Source organism: Lepisma saccharinum, chromosome 15 (assembly GCF_977018435.1).
Source record: "Lepisma saccharinum chromosome 15, izLepSacc3.1, whole genome shotgun sequence".
Taxonomy (NCBI): Eukaryota; Metazoa; Arthropoda; class Insecta; order Zygentoma; family Lepismatidae; genus Lepisma; species Lepisma saccharinum.
The window spans coordinates 26,915,825-26,933,178 of NC_139243.1; the positions used below are offsets into that span (position 1 = coordinate 26,915,825).

Sequence of the window (17,354 nt, forward strand, 5' to 3'; positions counted from 1 at the left end):
ACCCCAATTCTTCAATTTTATGTTGTGTTTGCACTGCTGAGTGGGGGCGAACGTAATCGTCAAGAAGAATGACACCAGCTGACAGGAGACTTGTCGCTTATGTCGAATTGAAGTTTTCAGTTTATCCAATGTTTGACAATAACGGTCAGCATTAATTGTTCTTCCTCGTTCCAAAAAGTCCATAAGCAGAACGCCCTTAGCATCCATGCTTCTGAACTCCTTATGACGCGAGCCTGCGTTTTCCGAACAAGCATTTACTTTTCGCCCTTGAGCGCATGCGCCTTCACGTCTGATAACGAATCGATTGTTGTTCCTTGTAGACGAAGGATGGCGCTTGTCAACCATGTGCTTCTTTTTAATGGCATTGCTTTATACAATATTTTATAGCACAGGGAAACTTGTATATTGAACGTCCCTAGTAACCTAATAGACCACTTTCAATCTGGGTTCCGTAGCAACCACAGCACATGCACGGCTCTCGTCAACGTAACCGACGACATGAGGTTGGCAATGGACAATCGACAACTTACAATCCTTGTTCTTCTCGATTTTACCAAAGCATTCCAAACCATTGACCACGAAATTTTACTCACAAAATTATCATCGCTATTCAGCTTCTCGAACTCTATGTAAACTGGTTCCGTTCCTATCTGTAAGGACGTCAAAAACGTGCCGTCGACCCATATCAAAGATCATCCTGGAGAAACATCCCCTGCGGCGTTCCTCAAGGCACCGTACTGGGCCCTCTTGTTTACACTGTATATAAAAGTCCTCCCGTCGGTGCTTAATCACTGTAGGTATCACGTCACCAAGTGGTCGGTAGACCACTGTTTGCACGTCAACCCGACCAAAACGCAGTGTATGCTCGTAGGCTCCCCAAAGATTCTGAACAAAATTGACAAATCTTCCTAAGCTGACGGTCAATGATAACCACTTATTGTCACACTGTCTATTCGGACGTTAATCACGAGCAAGCTAAACGTCTTCAGCGAATCCAGAACGCGTGTGTCCGCTTCGTTTTCGACTTAAAGTATTCCGAACATTTGACACCGTATTATGCGAAGGTCGAGTGGCTGAAATTTAGTAATAAAAGGATTTATCACAGCCTTGTCCTACTGTACAAAGCCCTAGAAATAAAAGATCCAAAATACTTTTCAATATCTTTCCGACTTTCACTCCCGCAACACCAGATCACGTGAAAAATCTCTCTTATCCATCCCTATCCACAGATCTAACTTCTACGCCAATTTGTTTACCGTTACCTCTGCAGGACACTGGTACAGACTGCCCCCCGAAATCCAAGCCACCTCCTCAGTTGTAACATTCAAAAGACAATTAAAATTACACATGCTAAACAATTCGACCTAGATTAAATTCCCAGAAAGCAATGCGTTATGCATTTAGCCCACGAAATCTGCATTCTATATATGTTTTTGTGTGAGTGTATGTGTGTGTGTGTGTGAAACTGTATTGTTTTTATTTTTAATTTCTTCTAAGTTACATTTTTTCATTGTGTTAGTAAAAATAATGAGCAATGTAATTAATGGTTAATCCATGCTTGACTGCTCGTATTTCAAACTGTATTGCTTTCATTTTATTTTCATTTTACTTTCATTACTTTATTTTTCATTTATCTTTTTTAATTTTTTAATTGTATACAATTAACTGTAAATAAAAAAAATGATCCCTGTAATTAATGGTTAAGTGGAGGAGAAGGCATTAATGCCTTAACTTCGCCATGTAAACAAAGTCGTTAATAAATAGAATAAATACATAAGTGGTAAAACCGGCAGGAACGTTGTGCTGACCACATCACTTCAGAGAAATTGCCGAGATCGAGAATATGTGGAGTCAGTCCTACCTTCACATCCATCTTCATTGAATTGTCCAATGAGAGGAACTATACTTTTATCCACGTTACCCTATGGGTTTATCCAGGACTTTTCGGGAAAGATTTTATCACTTCCATAATTCTCGTAAATTACAACCTGCAGAAAACAACTTGAAACATGTTTGGGTACTGATAGATATAAAAACAAGCAACATTTCCTTATAATCATTATCTCTAAAATGCTTAGTCTCTGCACTGTAAGCACTAAAAGCCTAACCTGTATATATGGAACTTAACACAGCAAACACAGCAGGGTTGCCACGACCGACCCTTGTCAAGAGAGATGACTTCTTGGAACTCAGCAAAATCCAGAAATCAATTATACTTACGATGTTGTAAGAAGTATTTACAATATTTAAAAACTGACCAAGACAAAGAGTGCGTACTGAAATGCAAGACTGTTAGTTCTAAAACGTGCCCATGGTGTTTCGAGTTTCACGGAATATCAATAATCGCAAGAATCACGTGCAACGGTTGTTGATGACAACGACGAAAGAACTACATCATGTGCAAGCATAATGTGTTCGCCGCCTCGTTTAGATCACGTCATTGCCTTGTAATCAAGTTGTCCCGGATTCGATAGCCGGTAGAGGCGCAAGTGGTTCGGATTCCACTTTAAACTGTAGGTCCAGTCCCGATTAACCTTACTCTGCATAAAGTGGACCTAAAAAACACCAACTCGAACCAAACTCGAACCCATGACAATTTATTACAAGGACGAGGACGAGGTAAAAATAAGGATACATTAAGTGAAGAGATATATACTTGAAGAAGTGGAAATGAGAAATGACATCAACATTATTTATGTGATACTGAAAGCAAATATAATCTCATATAATATCCACCACTATTGAGTCTACTGTCTTCAAATTTGCTGTAGTATTTGGTATTTTTAATGAAATTTTACTTTTCCCTTAAAATTCCGTCCAAAATTGCATACAAAGAGAGGGAAATTTCCCATCATGTGTAAACACTGCATGACACACTGACCCCGAGCATTTTTAGCCGCTTAAGAGTATAACCCTGTCCTAGCTAACTGTAAAGCAGCTACATGTATGGACGTACGGTCCAGATCTTAGTTCGTGGGCTATATGTGCAGCTTGTCAAAAGTTGCTGTTGCAGTTTTATCAATAATATTTCCCTAAGAAATTCTTAAACCAATCGTACGGACCTGAAGATATAAATACGGTCCGTTTGGCATGTGTGTTAGGTATTATCCTTTTCAAAAGTTTGCAACGCTGCATAGCGAAGGTGGAAATCGGGAAACTCCCGTTGCCCATTACACAATCCCGTTTCTCTCACTGCTCATTGGTGGAGCCGTCTCGCGTCACTACTTGCGCAGAGACTTGTTCTCGTTTGCCTGGTCTACAGTTAGCTGGTACTGAGTTTATTAGATTCCCTCTCAGTGTTGACAATAGACGTTAATAGTTAACATGTATACCATCCTGTACAATACAAAATATTCGCTTACCTTTAAGATTGCTAGAAACTTTGCTTGCTATGTTCTGTATCTGAGAAGAGTATCACATGCTGTGAACTGAATCGCATAGAAGCAGATTCTAGCAAGAACATATAGAACATGTATTCTGTAAGATTAACGTACAGCAACAGTATGGCGAGTAACACATAGGTTGTATCTGTTCATCTTGGAAATTCGTTGAGCATACAGTCGTAGGTTGTTAATGGCCAATATAAGTATTTTCGTGCAAGAAGCAGTCACAGTACAACACAATTACACAAAAGAGAAGATAATTTATTGTTTATTAGTCACGCAAGAAAATAAATAGCTTCGATAATATCTGTTGGTCGATGGGGAAATTAGTGCAAATGTACATAATCTAATCCAACCTGTCGTGCCATATTTAATAGATGGCGCCACTAGCGTCAAACTAAGGGCTAAGCTGATACCGGTGCCGATGTATCGGTATCGGTGATAGCAGTGGTACCGGTATCGGAAAGTATCGGTTGAAATTTATTTACCGATACTGGCTGATACTTTTCTGACGTCTTCGTCTTTCAGGAGGCCCACAAGATGCCGCATGTCACGTCTAATTAAGGTACCTGTACCCAATTAGAATCAGTTTCAAATAAAAACATGGGTGCAGTTAAGGTTTTGTTAAAAACTAAGTTTTAGTCCATATTGGGTACATATGGGCCCAGTAATATCTATATTTTGTTCTTTCCCATCAGAAGATTCAACAGAAATTGAAAAGAAAGTACCATAATGTTATTTGTATAGGTATATATAAGTATATTTATGCACTTACATTTTATTTACATAACGACATAATGAGATTTTTACAAGGAAATAACATCGTTTACAAACCAATAAACAAGGAAGTGAGATGTCATAATATGTCACCAGAAGACCACACACACCACAGTCTGGGCAAATGAAAGGTCCTTCATCATCCTTAGCGACTCCCAGACACTACGTGAACATAAGGGTAACAAATATCACATTTGCACATGTATTTTCCTATATATTCCTATGTAAGTTATATTGAGTCCACCTTACATAGTGTTCTTCTTTCCTTTGTTGTAAACAGTCTTTAGATTAAAGTCTAAACTAAGTACATTGTTGTAAAGTACAAATTATGAGCTACCATAATATGTACTAGAGATATAAACAGCTATCACTTGGAAGATGTATAAAATAATAACTTACATGCGCAATATTAGATGACGTAGAACACAATCATAAGGTTCAGCTATTTAACTTCTTGGTACTCAAGTTACTGCACTATAGGTGCAGTATAAATTTCTCAAAATTCGAAATTGTTTTCGTCGTACGCCAGTTAGTGTGGAAAAACTTAATTTTGCTTCAACGAAAGATGTGATTCTTGCATATTTGAAGCATGGTAAGTTGATGCATATAATTAGATGTCAATCCATATTTTTATCAATTTTTGATTTTTACATTTTTTAAGTATCGGTGAGGGTATCGGTTTTTGTTGAAAGTATCATCCCTGTTTAATACAAAACTGGATATATTAGAAGTAGCTTACCAAACTCACAATAATATTGGGACAACAACTTTGAATATATATATATATATATATATATATATATATATATATATATATATTGTGTTGTGTAGGAAGGGAGTGGCTGCCAAGTTTTGCGAGGTGTGATTGAGATGTTCTTTGACTAGGCTTGTAATTTTAAATTTCTTACGAAGTCCAATTATAGACTTTGCGTCTAAAAGTTTGTATTTTACATTTGAAAGTGGTATTTTTGGAGGTAAGTGCTAAAGGGACATCAACTTGAAGACGTGTTAGTTATCTGACCTTAGCCCCCAAGAAAAATACTGTAAATACAAGGTGGCGGAAAAAGATCGCATGTTTTTGGAATAAGTGTAACGTCGTTGATTTTCAAGATACAAACGTTTCATTAACAACAAAACCATCGATAAGAAATTCAGTTTGGATAGGTATACAGTGATGATTTAAGTATGGAAGATGATGTCAAGGAAGCTCCGGATGTGTAAACAACAATAACAACCATTGAATCATTTCCTTAGCTGATGCAAATACATGGAGCAACACAACACCAAACCCTATTTTTCGTAGCAACAATCGACACTTTACTGTTCTGCTGTCTGAGAAAAAAGTTGCGGAGATTTTAGTCTTGGATCGGAATGAATTGACCTTGAAGCATCTATACCTTTCGCAATTCTAACTGGCGGCTGGGAAACAACGAATCAGCGAGCAGCCGATTTCTCTTCGACTGACATCGGGCATTTTCGAATCACCGAAAATTCTTGGCGGGACGAAACAAATGAGCATCGAATACGCAGCATGTTGCCAAACGTACTGTAAAACGAAAGGGGGGGATAGAGGGAGAGAGTTGATCAGAGCCGTTACTGAATAAAACTTGCACAGAAAATGATAACACAAAACACCCAAACACCTTACAGACAAATCAATAAAAACAACATTGGCACGATTGGCAACATTGTAACTGGAGAGCGATGTTACCCCTACAGATTTCTCTTTGCAACTGAGGCTGTTGACACTCATCGAGGCACACTCCCCCGAAGACGATTGATTGTCAGAAGGAGCTATGTAGCAAAAGGTAAGTCAGCCGTCAATAGGGTATAACACAGTCGCTTTTTTCTTTACAGCTTATTACTATAATTTGCCGATGTTTGGGGATCGGCGCGAGTAATCAAGCTGCAGCATTTTCCACGTCCAAGAAGCAAATTTTATTCATAAGCTCGCAACTAATGTCATCATGTTAGACATTGTGAAAGTAGGAGTTTTCCGCCATGCAAAGTGTAGACACTGTCTAAGCTTCTCGCACAGCCACCTTACTATCTAGAACAAGACAGGTATATACGTCTCGATTCTCACCTTACACCTCCTTCTACCAGAGTTCTTCGTTTACTCCTGTTCTTCCGCTTTCCTTGAGGAAATTACGATCCGAAACCAACAAGAGCCGTGTCGTGTTTGGTCCAACCGGTTACCTTTCCCGCCCTCGGCAATTTCTGTGCCAATCAGAAACACTCTTACACACCGAAGGACGAATGGAAATAAAAGAAGTGTGCACATGCGCTGTTGCCATTTCGTAATTTAATCCTAGCTTTTTTTTTATGGTCGTTGTGGCCAGTTCTCATTCGAGTTGTTAGCCCGCTGAGAGTACATGTGTGTATATTTTCGTGCAGCTTATTTGAGGGCTGACCCCCCTCCCACCAACATGGGGTTTCACAGTAGATAGACAATGCCGTGTAGTTTCTGCTAGAACCATCCGCAAGAGCTGAAGCGCAAAACGGTATAAAGAATGCTTTACCTCAAGTAGGATGTACATTATGATACCATTACAACAATGCTCGACAACAAAGTAACAATAATGCTTTCCCTTTCGAAATTCTCAAACAATAACTACGAAGTAATAACGACCTCTTGGGTTCTATAAAATTTAAAAACTTACCAGTTGGACTTGAAGTTACTTCGGATTGTTACGTTACATGCGAGGACGACACGTTTTTGCATCAAAAACAATAACATTTCTGTATAGAATCAATAGAGTGTTATTATAAATCGATTACTGTCGATGTTTGATAGCAGTAAGGCGAGAAATATAAATGGGAACATACAGTGGCGGCGATTAGGGGGGACGAGGGAGCCAGTTGCCCCTTACTTTTTGCGACTTTTGCCCCCATACTATGCTAAACCTTATGTATCAATGGAAAGTCAATTTTCCTTACCCCCTCCCACTTTTTGTACCTTGCCCCCGTAGTTTTGGAACCCAATCTCCGCCACTGGTAACACATAAATAATATACTGGCCAATTCAAACATAGCACTGTCTTGATTAACGTTCCTAGAAATATACACCCATATATCGTGCAATAAATAGTCCCTGTTCTAATAATTATGTATAGTAGTCATGAAAATAGGTAGCATTGAAATAATCACTCGGTCTCATGGGAAATTAGTAGCAAATGTATCAATTAATGTTTTCTTACAGTAGTTGGCAAAACTAGCACGTAAAAGAGATAATTAAGAATTCTGTTTACTTTGAAGGCGAATTTAGTGTAGTTCTAAACTGAAATAAAAAATCAGAGTCAATAAAGGAATAAGTAGTTGAGTGTTTAGTTTTATGAATATCTCCAAAGATATTTTGTTTTGTAATCATGTATTAAAAAGCATCGGTTATGTTAATAAAAATAGGAAAAACATATATGTTCTATGAGGTAGCCACAGCACAATAAACATTCACATTACTTTTATAACATCTTTGACTGTTCTGCATATGTAGCTTAGAAGCGAGCCGTAACTCCCGAATCCACTAATCAGCAAGCGAGTCGCTGACGTCACCTCAACCCAGCAACCATTCCCCAAACCACTTGATGACGCAATACACTGTTCGTAGGATCACTAGCTAGACTAGAACAGTCAGATGGAGATCTTCCGTATCTAATCTGACTATATGGGTGCAGACAGAAATTCCTAAGGTAGACTGAACTCTTGAAAAAAGAAAATCCTGAATTGTACGTGGGAAGAAAATGAAGGAAAATAATAAAACTTACCTATTTCCTTCAAGAAAATTGTGTCCGAAGATTGTATGTGTGATTCCTATGATAACTCTTTACTATCTTTATGTGAGAGAAAGGATATTCCTGTTAGTAGACATAAAAATTGATATATTTGATAATATCTCTCGGCCAGTTGGGAAATTAATACGAAATATACAAAGTCTTATCAAAATCTTAAAGCTTTTTGGTAATAGATTGCAAAATGGCAGCGGATATATGAAACAAAGCAATAATTAATATTTCTGTGTTAATCGTAGGCTAATTGTGCAAAACGAGTTAAAATAAAGATCTGTTGAATGGTTGTTGATTTTTACCTTAAATTTCACTTATTGTTCTTGATTATGACCTAAATCAAAATATCTTCATTGTTAACCACAAATATGCAATCAGATATTTTAACTCATCTTGAGCCATTTGACATAATGTGTTCTGATAACGTATTCTGGATTTAAGGGGAATTTGTCCATGAAAACATTTAAGAAAACGTCGAGTTGCAATATGCATGTTTAAAAATGTCACAAGTGCACATTTCCATGACGTCAGATAATTTACTCGTCCCAAGATATATCTCATTAATCGTAGTTTTTCTGTTGAGCATTACATGCACATTTTGTTACAGCCATTTAACATTTTTTTCCAGGTTTACATATCTGCATGTTGCAACATTGCTGTTTCACTATTCGGTGCTAGTATCACACTTGTTTCTTTATTCCCATATTATAACATGAGCAAAATGATGAAAGCAGGCATAGTTTCGAGTTCTAGAAACATGGAACTTAAGCATTTATGACGCTCCTTCTCTGGAAGTATGTTGTCCAGTACACGGCATTGAAGCCTATGAACAGCAACGGGAAAAAGATCAAGGCCAGGATATCCATCGACATTTCATCTCGGCAAAGAGTGTTCTTCAAAGATTCCCATTTGCCATTCTTCTTCCTCTTTTTCTGTTTCCGGTCCAAGTCCTCCTGAAAATAGGTAAATATTTTATTATTAGACCATTATCACCAGTTTAAAATTCCTGTGCTTTAAGCTGGCGGCTGGAAATCAAATATCGGTTAAATATTGTTCGGCTATCATCGTTTACCTTTGTGACCCAAAGGACCAATCAGCGCTCGGTTAAATTGTGTTCGGCTTTAATCGTTCACATTCGTGCCCCAAAGTGCCAATTAGCGTTCGTCTCAATGGTGTTCGGCTGTTATCGTTCAGCTTCATGACAAGGTTGCTGAAGACAGCAGTCAGTAGGAAATACATTAAGTATAGTGCAAGAACTGGAAGTAGCATTTACAACTAAATGAATAGAATAAGTAAACCATACACAATAATCATTTAAGATGATTTACTCATATCCGAAATGTTTATCACCGCTATAGTCCATGAGCCCTTAAAAAGATCGCTTCGCGGGCTTGCAGCAGACGACAATATGGGTGTGTGTCTGCGAGAACCAATCAGGTCCGCGAATGAGCGAGCCCGGTTGCCACAGCTATAGCTCGACCACAAGGAAAAAAACCTTCCGTCCAAAGCGTTCGCGCAACTTCCCTGCAGTTATCGGTGTTCGGCGCAGTGTTGCCAGGTAAGATTTGAAAAATTTGGGAGATTGTTCCTTGGGAAACCAGAAGATCTGCTACAAAATCCGTTGATCTAATAGTAGCGGATGAAGGACGTTCTTGGGGGGGGGGGTGAAGGCGAGTGGCGCGCATTGTTTACGGTGTAAACGTCACAGATACATTTGTAACAATGGTGCTAAACCCAGCACCCTGTGTTTGGCGAAAATAAACCGAAGATCTCCATTTCAGGAGTGGACATGTTTCAAACAAAAGAAAGTGAACCGCCCGAGGGAACCGACCAACATGTTTCATCTCTTCCGCATTTTCCGGTTAGAGGGTGCGTGGAAAGACCCTCAAATTTGCCCTTTCTCAGCACCGACACAAGGGGTTTGCGATGCCTCTATTATCGCGAGGAATTTTTATGACAGGAAATGTTAAGAAAGTTGTGTTCACAGATGAAGCTAACGTGCCGCCGATTTTCCACAATCTTTCAAGTCGAATGCTAACAATAACAAATCAGTTTGCCTTCTGCTGGTGTTCGGTGTACACGTACGGCTATCGATAGGGGTGGGCACGCGTCCTGCACCATAATGAGAAAATGCATTACGTATGTGAAATATATTTGGTGAAGTAGACAGCATGTCTTCCTCAATAATTCAAGATAGCAACGCTTATGCTAGGGTGCCACCCATCCTAGATATATATACACACACACACACCCAAAACACATACATGTATAACATAAGTTGCCCACGCTAAGAAGTCAGTGTTTCTACCTCGTAAGGAAAGGACGTTTCACTGTGTTTGCGTCACTTCATCCATTTCATCAGTTTTTCATTCATCCATATTGTCGTACTTACCCGTAGAGGCACAAAAGCGACGTAAAATAACTAAAATAGTAATAGAGTTTAGGGTGGGATAAAATACAGCCATCTAAAATAGTAATATAATACAAGTAATAAAATAATGTCCTAGTGCAATTGAGTAGCGTTTGACATAATTTCACAGTTCAAACAGCACTTTTCACGGCTGAGTGGAGTTCCACTCCACATCTCCCCTTCATGTTCAAGTAAGATGAGCAGTAAACGTGTTTTTAAGCTGGCCGTTGGAGGTTCCATAGCAATAGTTTATTAAGGAATTCTCCCGAGAAATCAAAAGGCCTGGCAACGCTGACGTGAGCCAGCGCGAATGTTGCTTCCCCCTGCTCTTTCTTGCACCCGCCGGCGCGATGTGCTTCTGCGCAGGTTTTTTTGCTTGTGGTTCCACTATAGCTCGCTGCACCATTCTGGAAGGGTGAGTGACCTCTGTCTGTTGTGAGTGAGCGCGCTTGTGCTCAAAATATAGGATACGTGTTCGAGATGGAAATGTTGCTACCTGTGTTTGTTGCGGTGTTAGTATTTGTATTGGTTGTAGGAGGTTTACGTAGTGAAAGAAGTGTACGGTCAGATGCGAAGGAATTGGTGGTGAATGTGTATACGTTCTTTCAGTCAGAATTTGATAAAGGTAAAAAAAAAAGGTAAAGTGTTCCCCTGTGCATAGCACCACGCCATGAAGGCGTATAGGGGGTGTGGGGGTAACGCCCCACACTTTCTTGATCCGGTCGTGAGTGGGGGTGATGTGATCAGCATCACGCCCCTGACCGCCTTTACCCCCCAGGGTTTCCCCCAGGTACCCATGTTATTCGACGCTGGGTAGGCGCCGGGGCCGCTTCCACCGTTAGAAAAGTTCCCGGATTTGAACCGGCCGGGGATCGAACCCGGGACCTTTAGCATGGTAGTCAGACGCGTTACCGACTGAGCCACCGCGGCCACTCAGTCAGTCAGAATTTGATGCGTGCAGAAAAAACGAACAATTTATTTCAGTAAGTTTGGTTATGGCCAGACCGTGTAAAGCCACAGCTCTTTCGAAATCTTGCATTCGGCTCATTCTGAAAGAGAAGGAGGCTGCAGATGTCAAGGGAGTCCCCTCTGAAAACTCCAGGTAAGAAGAGGAGAAGGAAAGCCACGAGGTCAAATATTGACAATTTTGATAGAGATCTCTTACGTAGAAGCATTTTTGATATGTACAATGACAAGTGTATTCCGAGCCTACCTATGTACAAGAAAGCAAAGGAGGTTATTTTGTTTCAAGGTTCTATGTGGGCTTTCAGAAAAGTGATTAAGGCACTTGGGGTTGTCTATAAAAATGAATTGGGAAGAAAGTACTTGATAGGGAGAAACGATGTGGTTTCCAAACGAAGCGAGTATCTTCGGAAAATGAAAAGGTTTAGGGAGGTTAAACGATTTATCGTATTCCTTGACGAAACGTGGGTTCATGCAAACAACACCAAAGGCAAATTGTGGATGGAGAATGAAAGTTCAACGCCTTTGAAAACACCATACGGAAATAGGCAACAAATAATTTTTGCGGGAAGTTCCAATGGGTTTATTTCGAATGCTTTTGATATATAAATCCAAATCAACAAAAGACTACCACGAAGAGATGGACGCTGATCGATTTAAAGAATTGTTCGAAAATCAACTATTACCCAACATTCCTCCACATTCCGTGATATTTATGGATAACGCCTCAAATCATTTCAAAGATATTAACAATGCTCCAACATCTAATTCAGGAAAGGGTGAAATGCAGGCCTGGTTACAAGACAAAAATATTTCTTTCGAGTTAGTTATGGTAAAACAAAAATTATATGATTTGATCAAACTACACAAAGATAGGTATGACATTGATTCTTTGGCAGAGAAAGCAGGCCATATATGCAGAGTCGGATTAAGACGAAATTGGACCTGATGCTTGAAATCTTCTGTGAACAATAAACACAACGACGTTGTAGTTACATCACAGCGCAAAGATTAATAGTACTTACTACTTACTTACTTAGTCGATCCTCTTCTACCGTCAGGTGTAGAGGTTTTGCAAAGAGCTCTCCATCCTTCTCGGTCCCTGGCTAACATTTTTGCCCTGTTGGTATCCAATCCTCTTCTCCTCAAAACTTCTTCCATCCAGCCGTCCCAGGTCTGCCTTGGTCTTCCCTTTGGTCTCTTTCCATCTACTTTAGCTTGCCATATCTTTTTAGGTATCCTTTCTTCACTCATTCTGTGGACATGACCAAACCACCTCAACTGCGATGCTTCTATTTTTGTTGTAAAGGTTGGGTCTTAAGGCTCATTCGAATTGTCTGATTCCTTACTCTATCTCGTTTTGTTTTTCCTTCTATTCTTCTTAGGTATCTTATTTCAGTTGCTTGAAGTTTGCTAGAATAATTAGTTGTTAGTGGCCATGATTCACACCCGTAAATTACTGTAGGTGCATACGTTGTTTTGTAAACTGTCAACTTTGTTTTCTTCGTAATTTCCTTTTTATTTATGAAGTTTCTATTTAGAGCATGATATAATCTTCCTACTGCAGCAATTCTATTATTTACTTCTTCATCTATTTTCCCACTGCTGCTTATTATAGACCCTAAATACTTGAACTTTGTTACTTGTTCCAAGCTCTCGCCTTCTATCTTAATGGTATGAGTTCTATGTTCTCTACTTATTATCATTGTTTTTGTTTTACTAGTGTTAATTCTCATATTTACCTTTTGTAGTTCTCTGTTCCATACATCTAAATTATATTGTAAGTCCTTTTCAGTTTTAGCAAATAAAACGAGATCGTCTGCAAAAGCTAGTTCTGATATTTGTACAGGTCTCATGAGCCAATTCCCAACAGTAAAGGGTTTAATCTTTCTTTTGCAAATTTTTGAAATTTCATCAATTAAAATTATGAACAGAAGTGGACTTAAAATGCAGCCTTGTCTTACTCCAGTTGATGTATAAAATTCATCAGATTTTATGTTACTTGTACGGATGTAGTTACAACAGTTATTGTAAAAGCTCTGTATGCTAGCGATCAGGTTGTAATTCACTTTTCTTCTTTGCAGCACTTCCCATAATTTAATCCAAGGTACCCTGTCAAATGCCTTTTCCAAATCTATGAAACACATATGAATTTCTTTATTATATTCTATCACTCTTCCTGATATTTGTCTTAGTGTAAAAATTAAATCTTGGCAGCTTCGATTTGGTCTAAATCCACTTTGGCTTTCTTCTAGACAAAGAAGCAACCAATCGGTCAACGGCTCTGACGACGGATGAAGATACATAAACATCCCAACGGCGAAGGAGGCGGAAGAACCACAAATCCTCTGCCTTGAGGAAAGGGTGTTGACCCAAAGGCTAAGGGAGTAAACCCTGAAGAAAATCCTGGTCCCCCAGGTTGGGGGTTGGGCGTGAGGCCAACACCCTCACCCTGGAAAAATTTATCTCGTTAAAAGTAATCAAAGAGATTAATAGTAACTGTATAATAAGTAGCACTGTGTCTAGGCGTCCGAAATTGGGGCTCCAAATTTCATTCTAAGATTTATTTTCAGGTTAATGTAGCAGAAGAAAACTGTTCAGCTTTCGGAAAATTATCGTCTGTTTTCATTTGGGCCTATTTCAGGAATGGGCCTAATGGTGTACAGCATCAATAGCACCCACCTTGATCCGTCACTGCATATATGTGTGAATTAAATCCAATAGAACTTATATGGAGGTAAGTAAAATGTTATGGGGCAAAATACAACATACATTTCAAGATGTCAGATGTTGAAAAATTATTTCAGGAGGCAGTTGACATTGTGACAACGGAAAACTGGAGATGTATGACCATGTGTGCGGAAATGAAAACTTTTACCGAGAAAAAGACTCAGTGCTCGATTAGTTACAAAGAACTTCATCATTTCTCTATCATCTGGAAGTGAATCTGATCCTATGGTGAGACCCTGGATGAAAGCGAATCTGACGAGACTTAGGGTGGACTTGAAGGAATCCAAACTATGGATGGAACGTAAGGTACGTGTGTATTAAATTAATTTCCCCTTTTTTGCTAAATTATGTCATTACATGTTTTTGGCTTAACACATTATAATTTTCATTTGATTCACTTACTTGTTCTTTGTCTTTTAAAACAATATATTTCTTGACTTCAGTGTACTGGAATTTCATAGCGATATGCCTATTCTTTCATTTACTGAAGCAAGCACTGAAATTACCGTGTGAAAAATTATTCCTCTTTGCTATCTCGACCTGTTTGTTCGGCCGAGGAGCAGACGACACGAGATTATCGGCAACAGTGTGCGAGCGACGTCTGCTGTTAGACAGCGAAGCGCTCTTTCTAAGGCTTCTTGAAGTATAGTAGCTTCTACATATTTCAGACATGTGTTACAGAGTCGCAATCTTTTATACTTCCAGACTTTTCACCCTACCTCCGTTGTGAAGTGGTAAATATACTAATGCACTACGAAGTCAGAAGATCGAACACTGGTTCAGACATGGGTGTGCCACTGTGTTTGTCCAGTAATTTGTTTCATCCGTTCACTCATTGTAGTGATCAACACAAGATGCAGACAAGTGACGTCAAAAACAGAAATATAAAATTTTTGAGATTCATTCAACTACGTACGAACCGCGTGCTGCTAAGTTCTGTTCTTTTTTATGGGGCGCCATTTCTAAGTGTCCATTCTTCATTCATCCTCCTCATCTTGGCGATTAGTCTAGCGTCAGAGAAAGCGTGAAAGAAATAAATAAAATTTCTTACCTTGAAACATAGAAATACAGGGTGCTACAAAAGTAAGTTTACGTAGGAAAAAAAATACATGCATACGAACATACACATATATACATGATTGGTATGCAATGGCTACAGTAAACAGTACATTTTCAATATACGCACCACCTGCTTGGATGCATGCTTAATTTGAAGCTTTTCCAGTAGAGAAAGATATCTGATACTGTGGTGGTTCATACATCACCTAGTATATAATCTGACTTTTACCTCACCCTATATATATATATATATATATATATATATATATATATATATATACACACACACACACGCACATTATGACTAATTTTAAGATGACTGTATGTGATCTGCTGAAGCCTCATAAACTATTAGACTTTCAAAGATAAATGGATAAGGTAAGATAAAGTTCCCGTTCATATAGCACCGTGACGTGGAGGTACATTTAGGGGATATGGGGGTAGTTGATGTGATCAGCACCACGCTCAGGCCGCCGTTACCTCCCCCATGGTTGCCCCAGATACCCATTAATTTGAGCCCCAAAACTGCTTTATGCGGGAATAAGGTCGGAAAAATTCCGACTTCAGATTACCTAGCCTGGAAATCAAACCTGAGTCTCCGAAGCGGATTGACAAATAATTTACTTGCTTGACTAGCGAGTGTTTACGGTTAAAAATCACGTGATTGAAACCATCTTGGCTTATTCTCGGCATCGCATTTTTGAGAAACATCTCACGTCTTGATTTTCTCTCTTTAAAATACACATTTGGAAATAACAGTAATATTTGTTTAGGAATTCTGACTGTCATTATCTATATTTAAAAGAAAGTAGCTGTTACGTTCTTGTCATACAGGACTCGTTACCAATACTTACTTTACGACACTTAAATTGTGACCTGACAATTTGTAACAAGGGGGTATAGCTAAATGTGGCAAACCTGTTTCCAATCGTGTCTTCTCTGGAAGGTAAGGTGAAAGGTTTTTGTGGAATCGTTTAAAACCATCCGGGCTCTGCCTCATATGATCTATACAATCAACTTTTAACTGTTTGAAAGATTTACCAAATACTTGCTTGTTGCAAGAATCGAATAAAATACTCATACACCAACCTTCCACGCAGATGGCACGTTTCTCAAGTGTTTCCTGTAGATGGAAAACGCGCTATTTTCATATATATTGTACTCAGGATGCACACTTGAAGACTCGGTCGACCATGAAGATTTCCTCCTCATCTTGAAGAGGACGATTGCGAACTCCGCAAATGAAGATGCCACGAAGGCGATGCACGCTAGGATCCACACTTCAATGGGCTTCACGAGAACAGACCCTGGAGTGTTTTGCCTGAAATGAAGATTGAAATACAGATACCGTACTGTGAAAAATGAAGGTGTTAAAGCAATATTGACAGTACGAGATCTAAACAAATTTAGCACTTTTAACTTCAGTGCTGTTAAAATAACACAGGTGAATAATTGCACTGGGAACACAGTTTTTGGCACATGAAACATAGATTGTGCTTCTAATGTAAACGTTTACGCTGAATTCAAATATGCACTTAGATTTTTTTTGTGACACACAGATTTTTTAAGTATTGCTTAATTTTGGTATTTTTTTCTGTGAGAAGTAATGTATGTAAAACAATATTAAATGATTTCGAACAGAAGGTGGGCACAAACAAATTAGCATTGATGAATGCTAAATAGCTCACTCAAATTTTATTTCGGGGGAGGGCTAAAACGCATTGAAAGGGGAAACCTTGAATGTGATCCGACTTCAATGGAAATGGAATGTTGTAGCTTGAAGCACGAGATTATTCACCAGACTGTTATTTCTGTTCTACAAAGGTAAGACGAATAAGTAGTAGATGCAAATAAACAATAAAGTAACCAAATTTGCCATATTCTGTGAGGCCAGTACCTGTACCACATCCCCGGACACATCTAACTGTAGAAGATACATGGGAACATGACTTGACTTACTTTGACTTATATCCTGTTACTCCACTACGGAGCATAGGGCCTCAACGAAGCATCGCCAACGGACTCTGTTTCCAGCCATTTTCCTCATCTCGTTCCAGGTCTTTCCTGCTTCCCATATTTCTTGCTCTATTGTCCTTCTCCAACTCATTCTTGGCCTTCCTCTCCTATGTTGTCTTTGTGGATTCCAGCTCAATGCTTGTCTTTCTATTGCCGATGGATCTTTCCTAAATGTGTGGCCAATCCACTTCCACTTTCTTCTTTTGATCTGTATTGCCACCGGTTCCTCTTGTG

General features: G+C 39.0%; 1 protein-coding gene across 1 annotated transcript in view; it reads right to left on the reverse strand.

Moving 5' to 3' along the window:
- Positions 1-8,706: 8,706 nt before the first annotated feature.
- Positions 8,707-17,354, reverse strand: part of LOC145999178 (gamma-aminobutyric acid receptor subunit alpha-2-like) — a 48,591-nt gene continuing 39,943 nt past the window's right edge. Inside the window, exons 5-6 of the mRNA XM_083136109.1 lie at positions 16,194-16,425; positions 8,707-8,895 (exon numbers count right to left, since the gene is read on the reverse strand). Coding sequence (XP_082992235.1) covers positions 8,707-8,895; positions 16,194-16,425 — 421 coding nt within the window. The remainder of the gene's footprint in view (positions 8,896-16,193; positions 16,426-17,354) is intronic.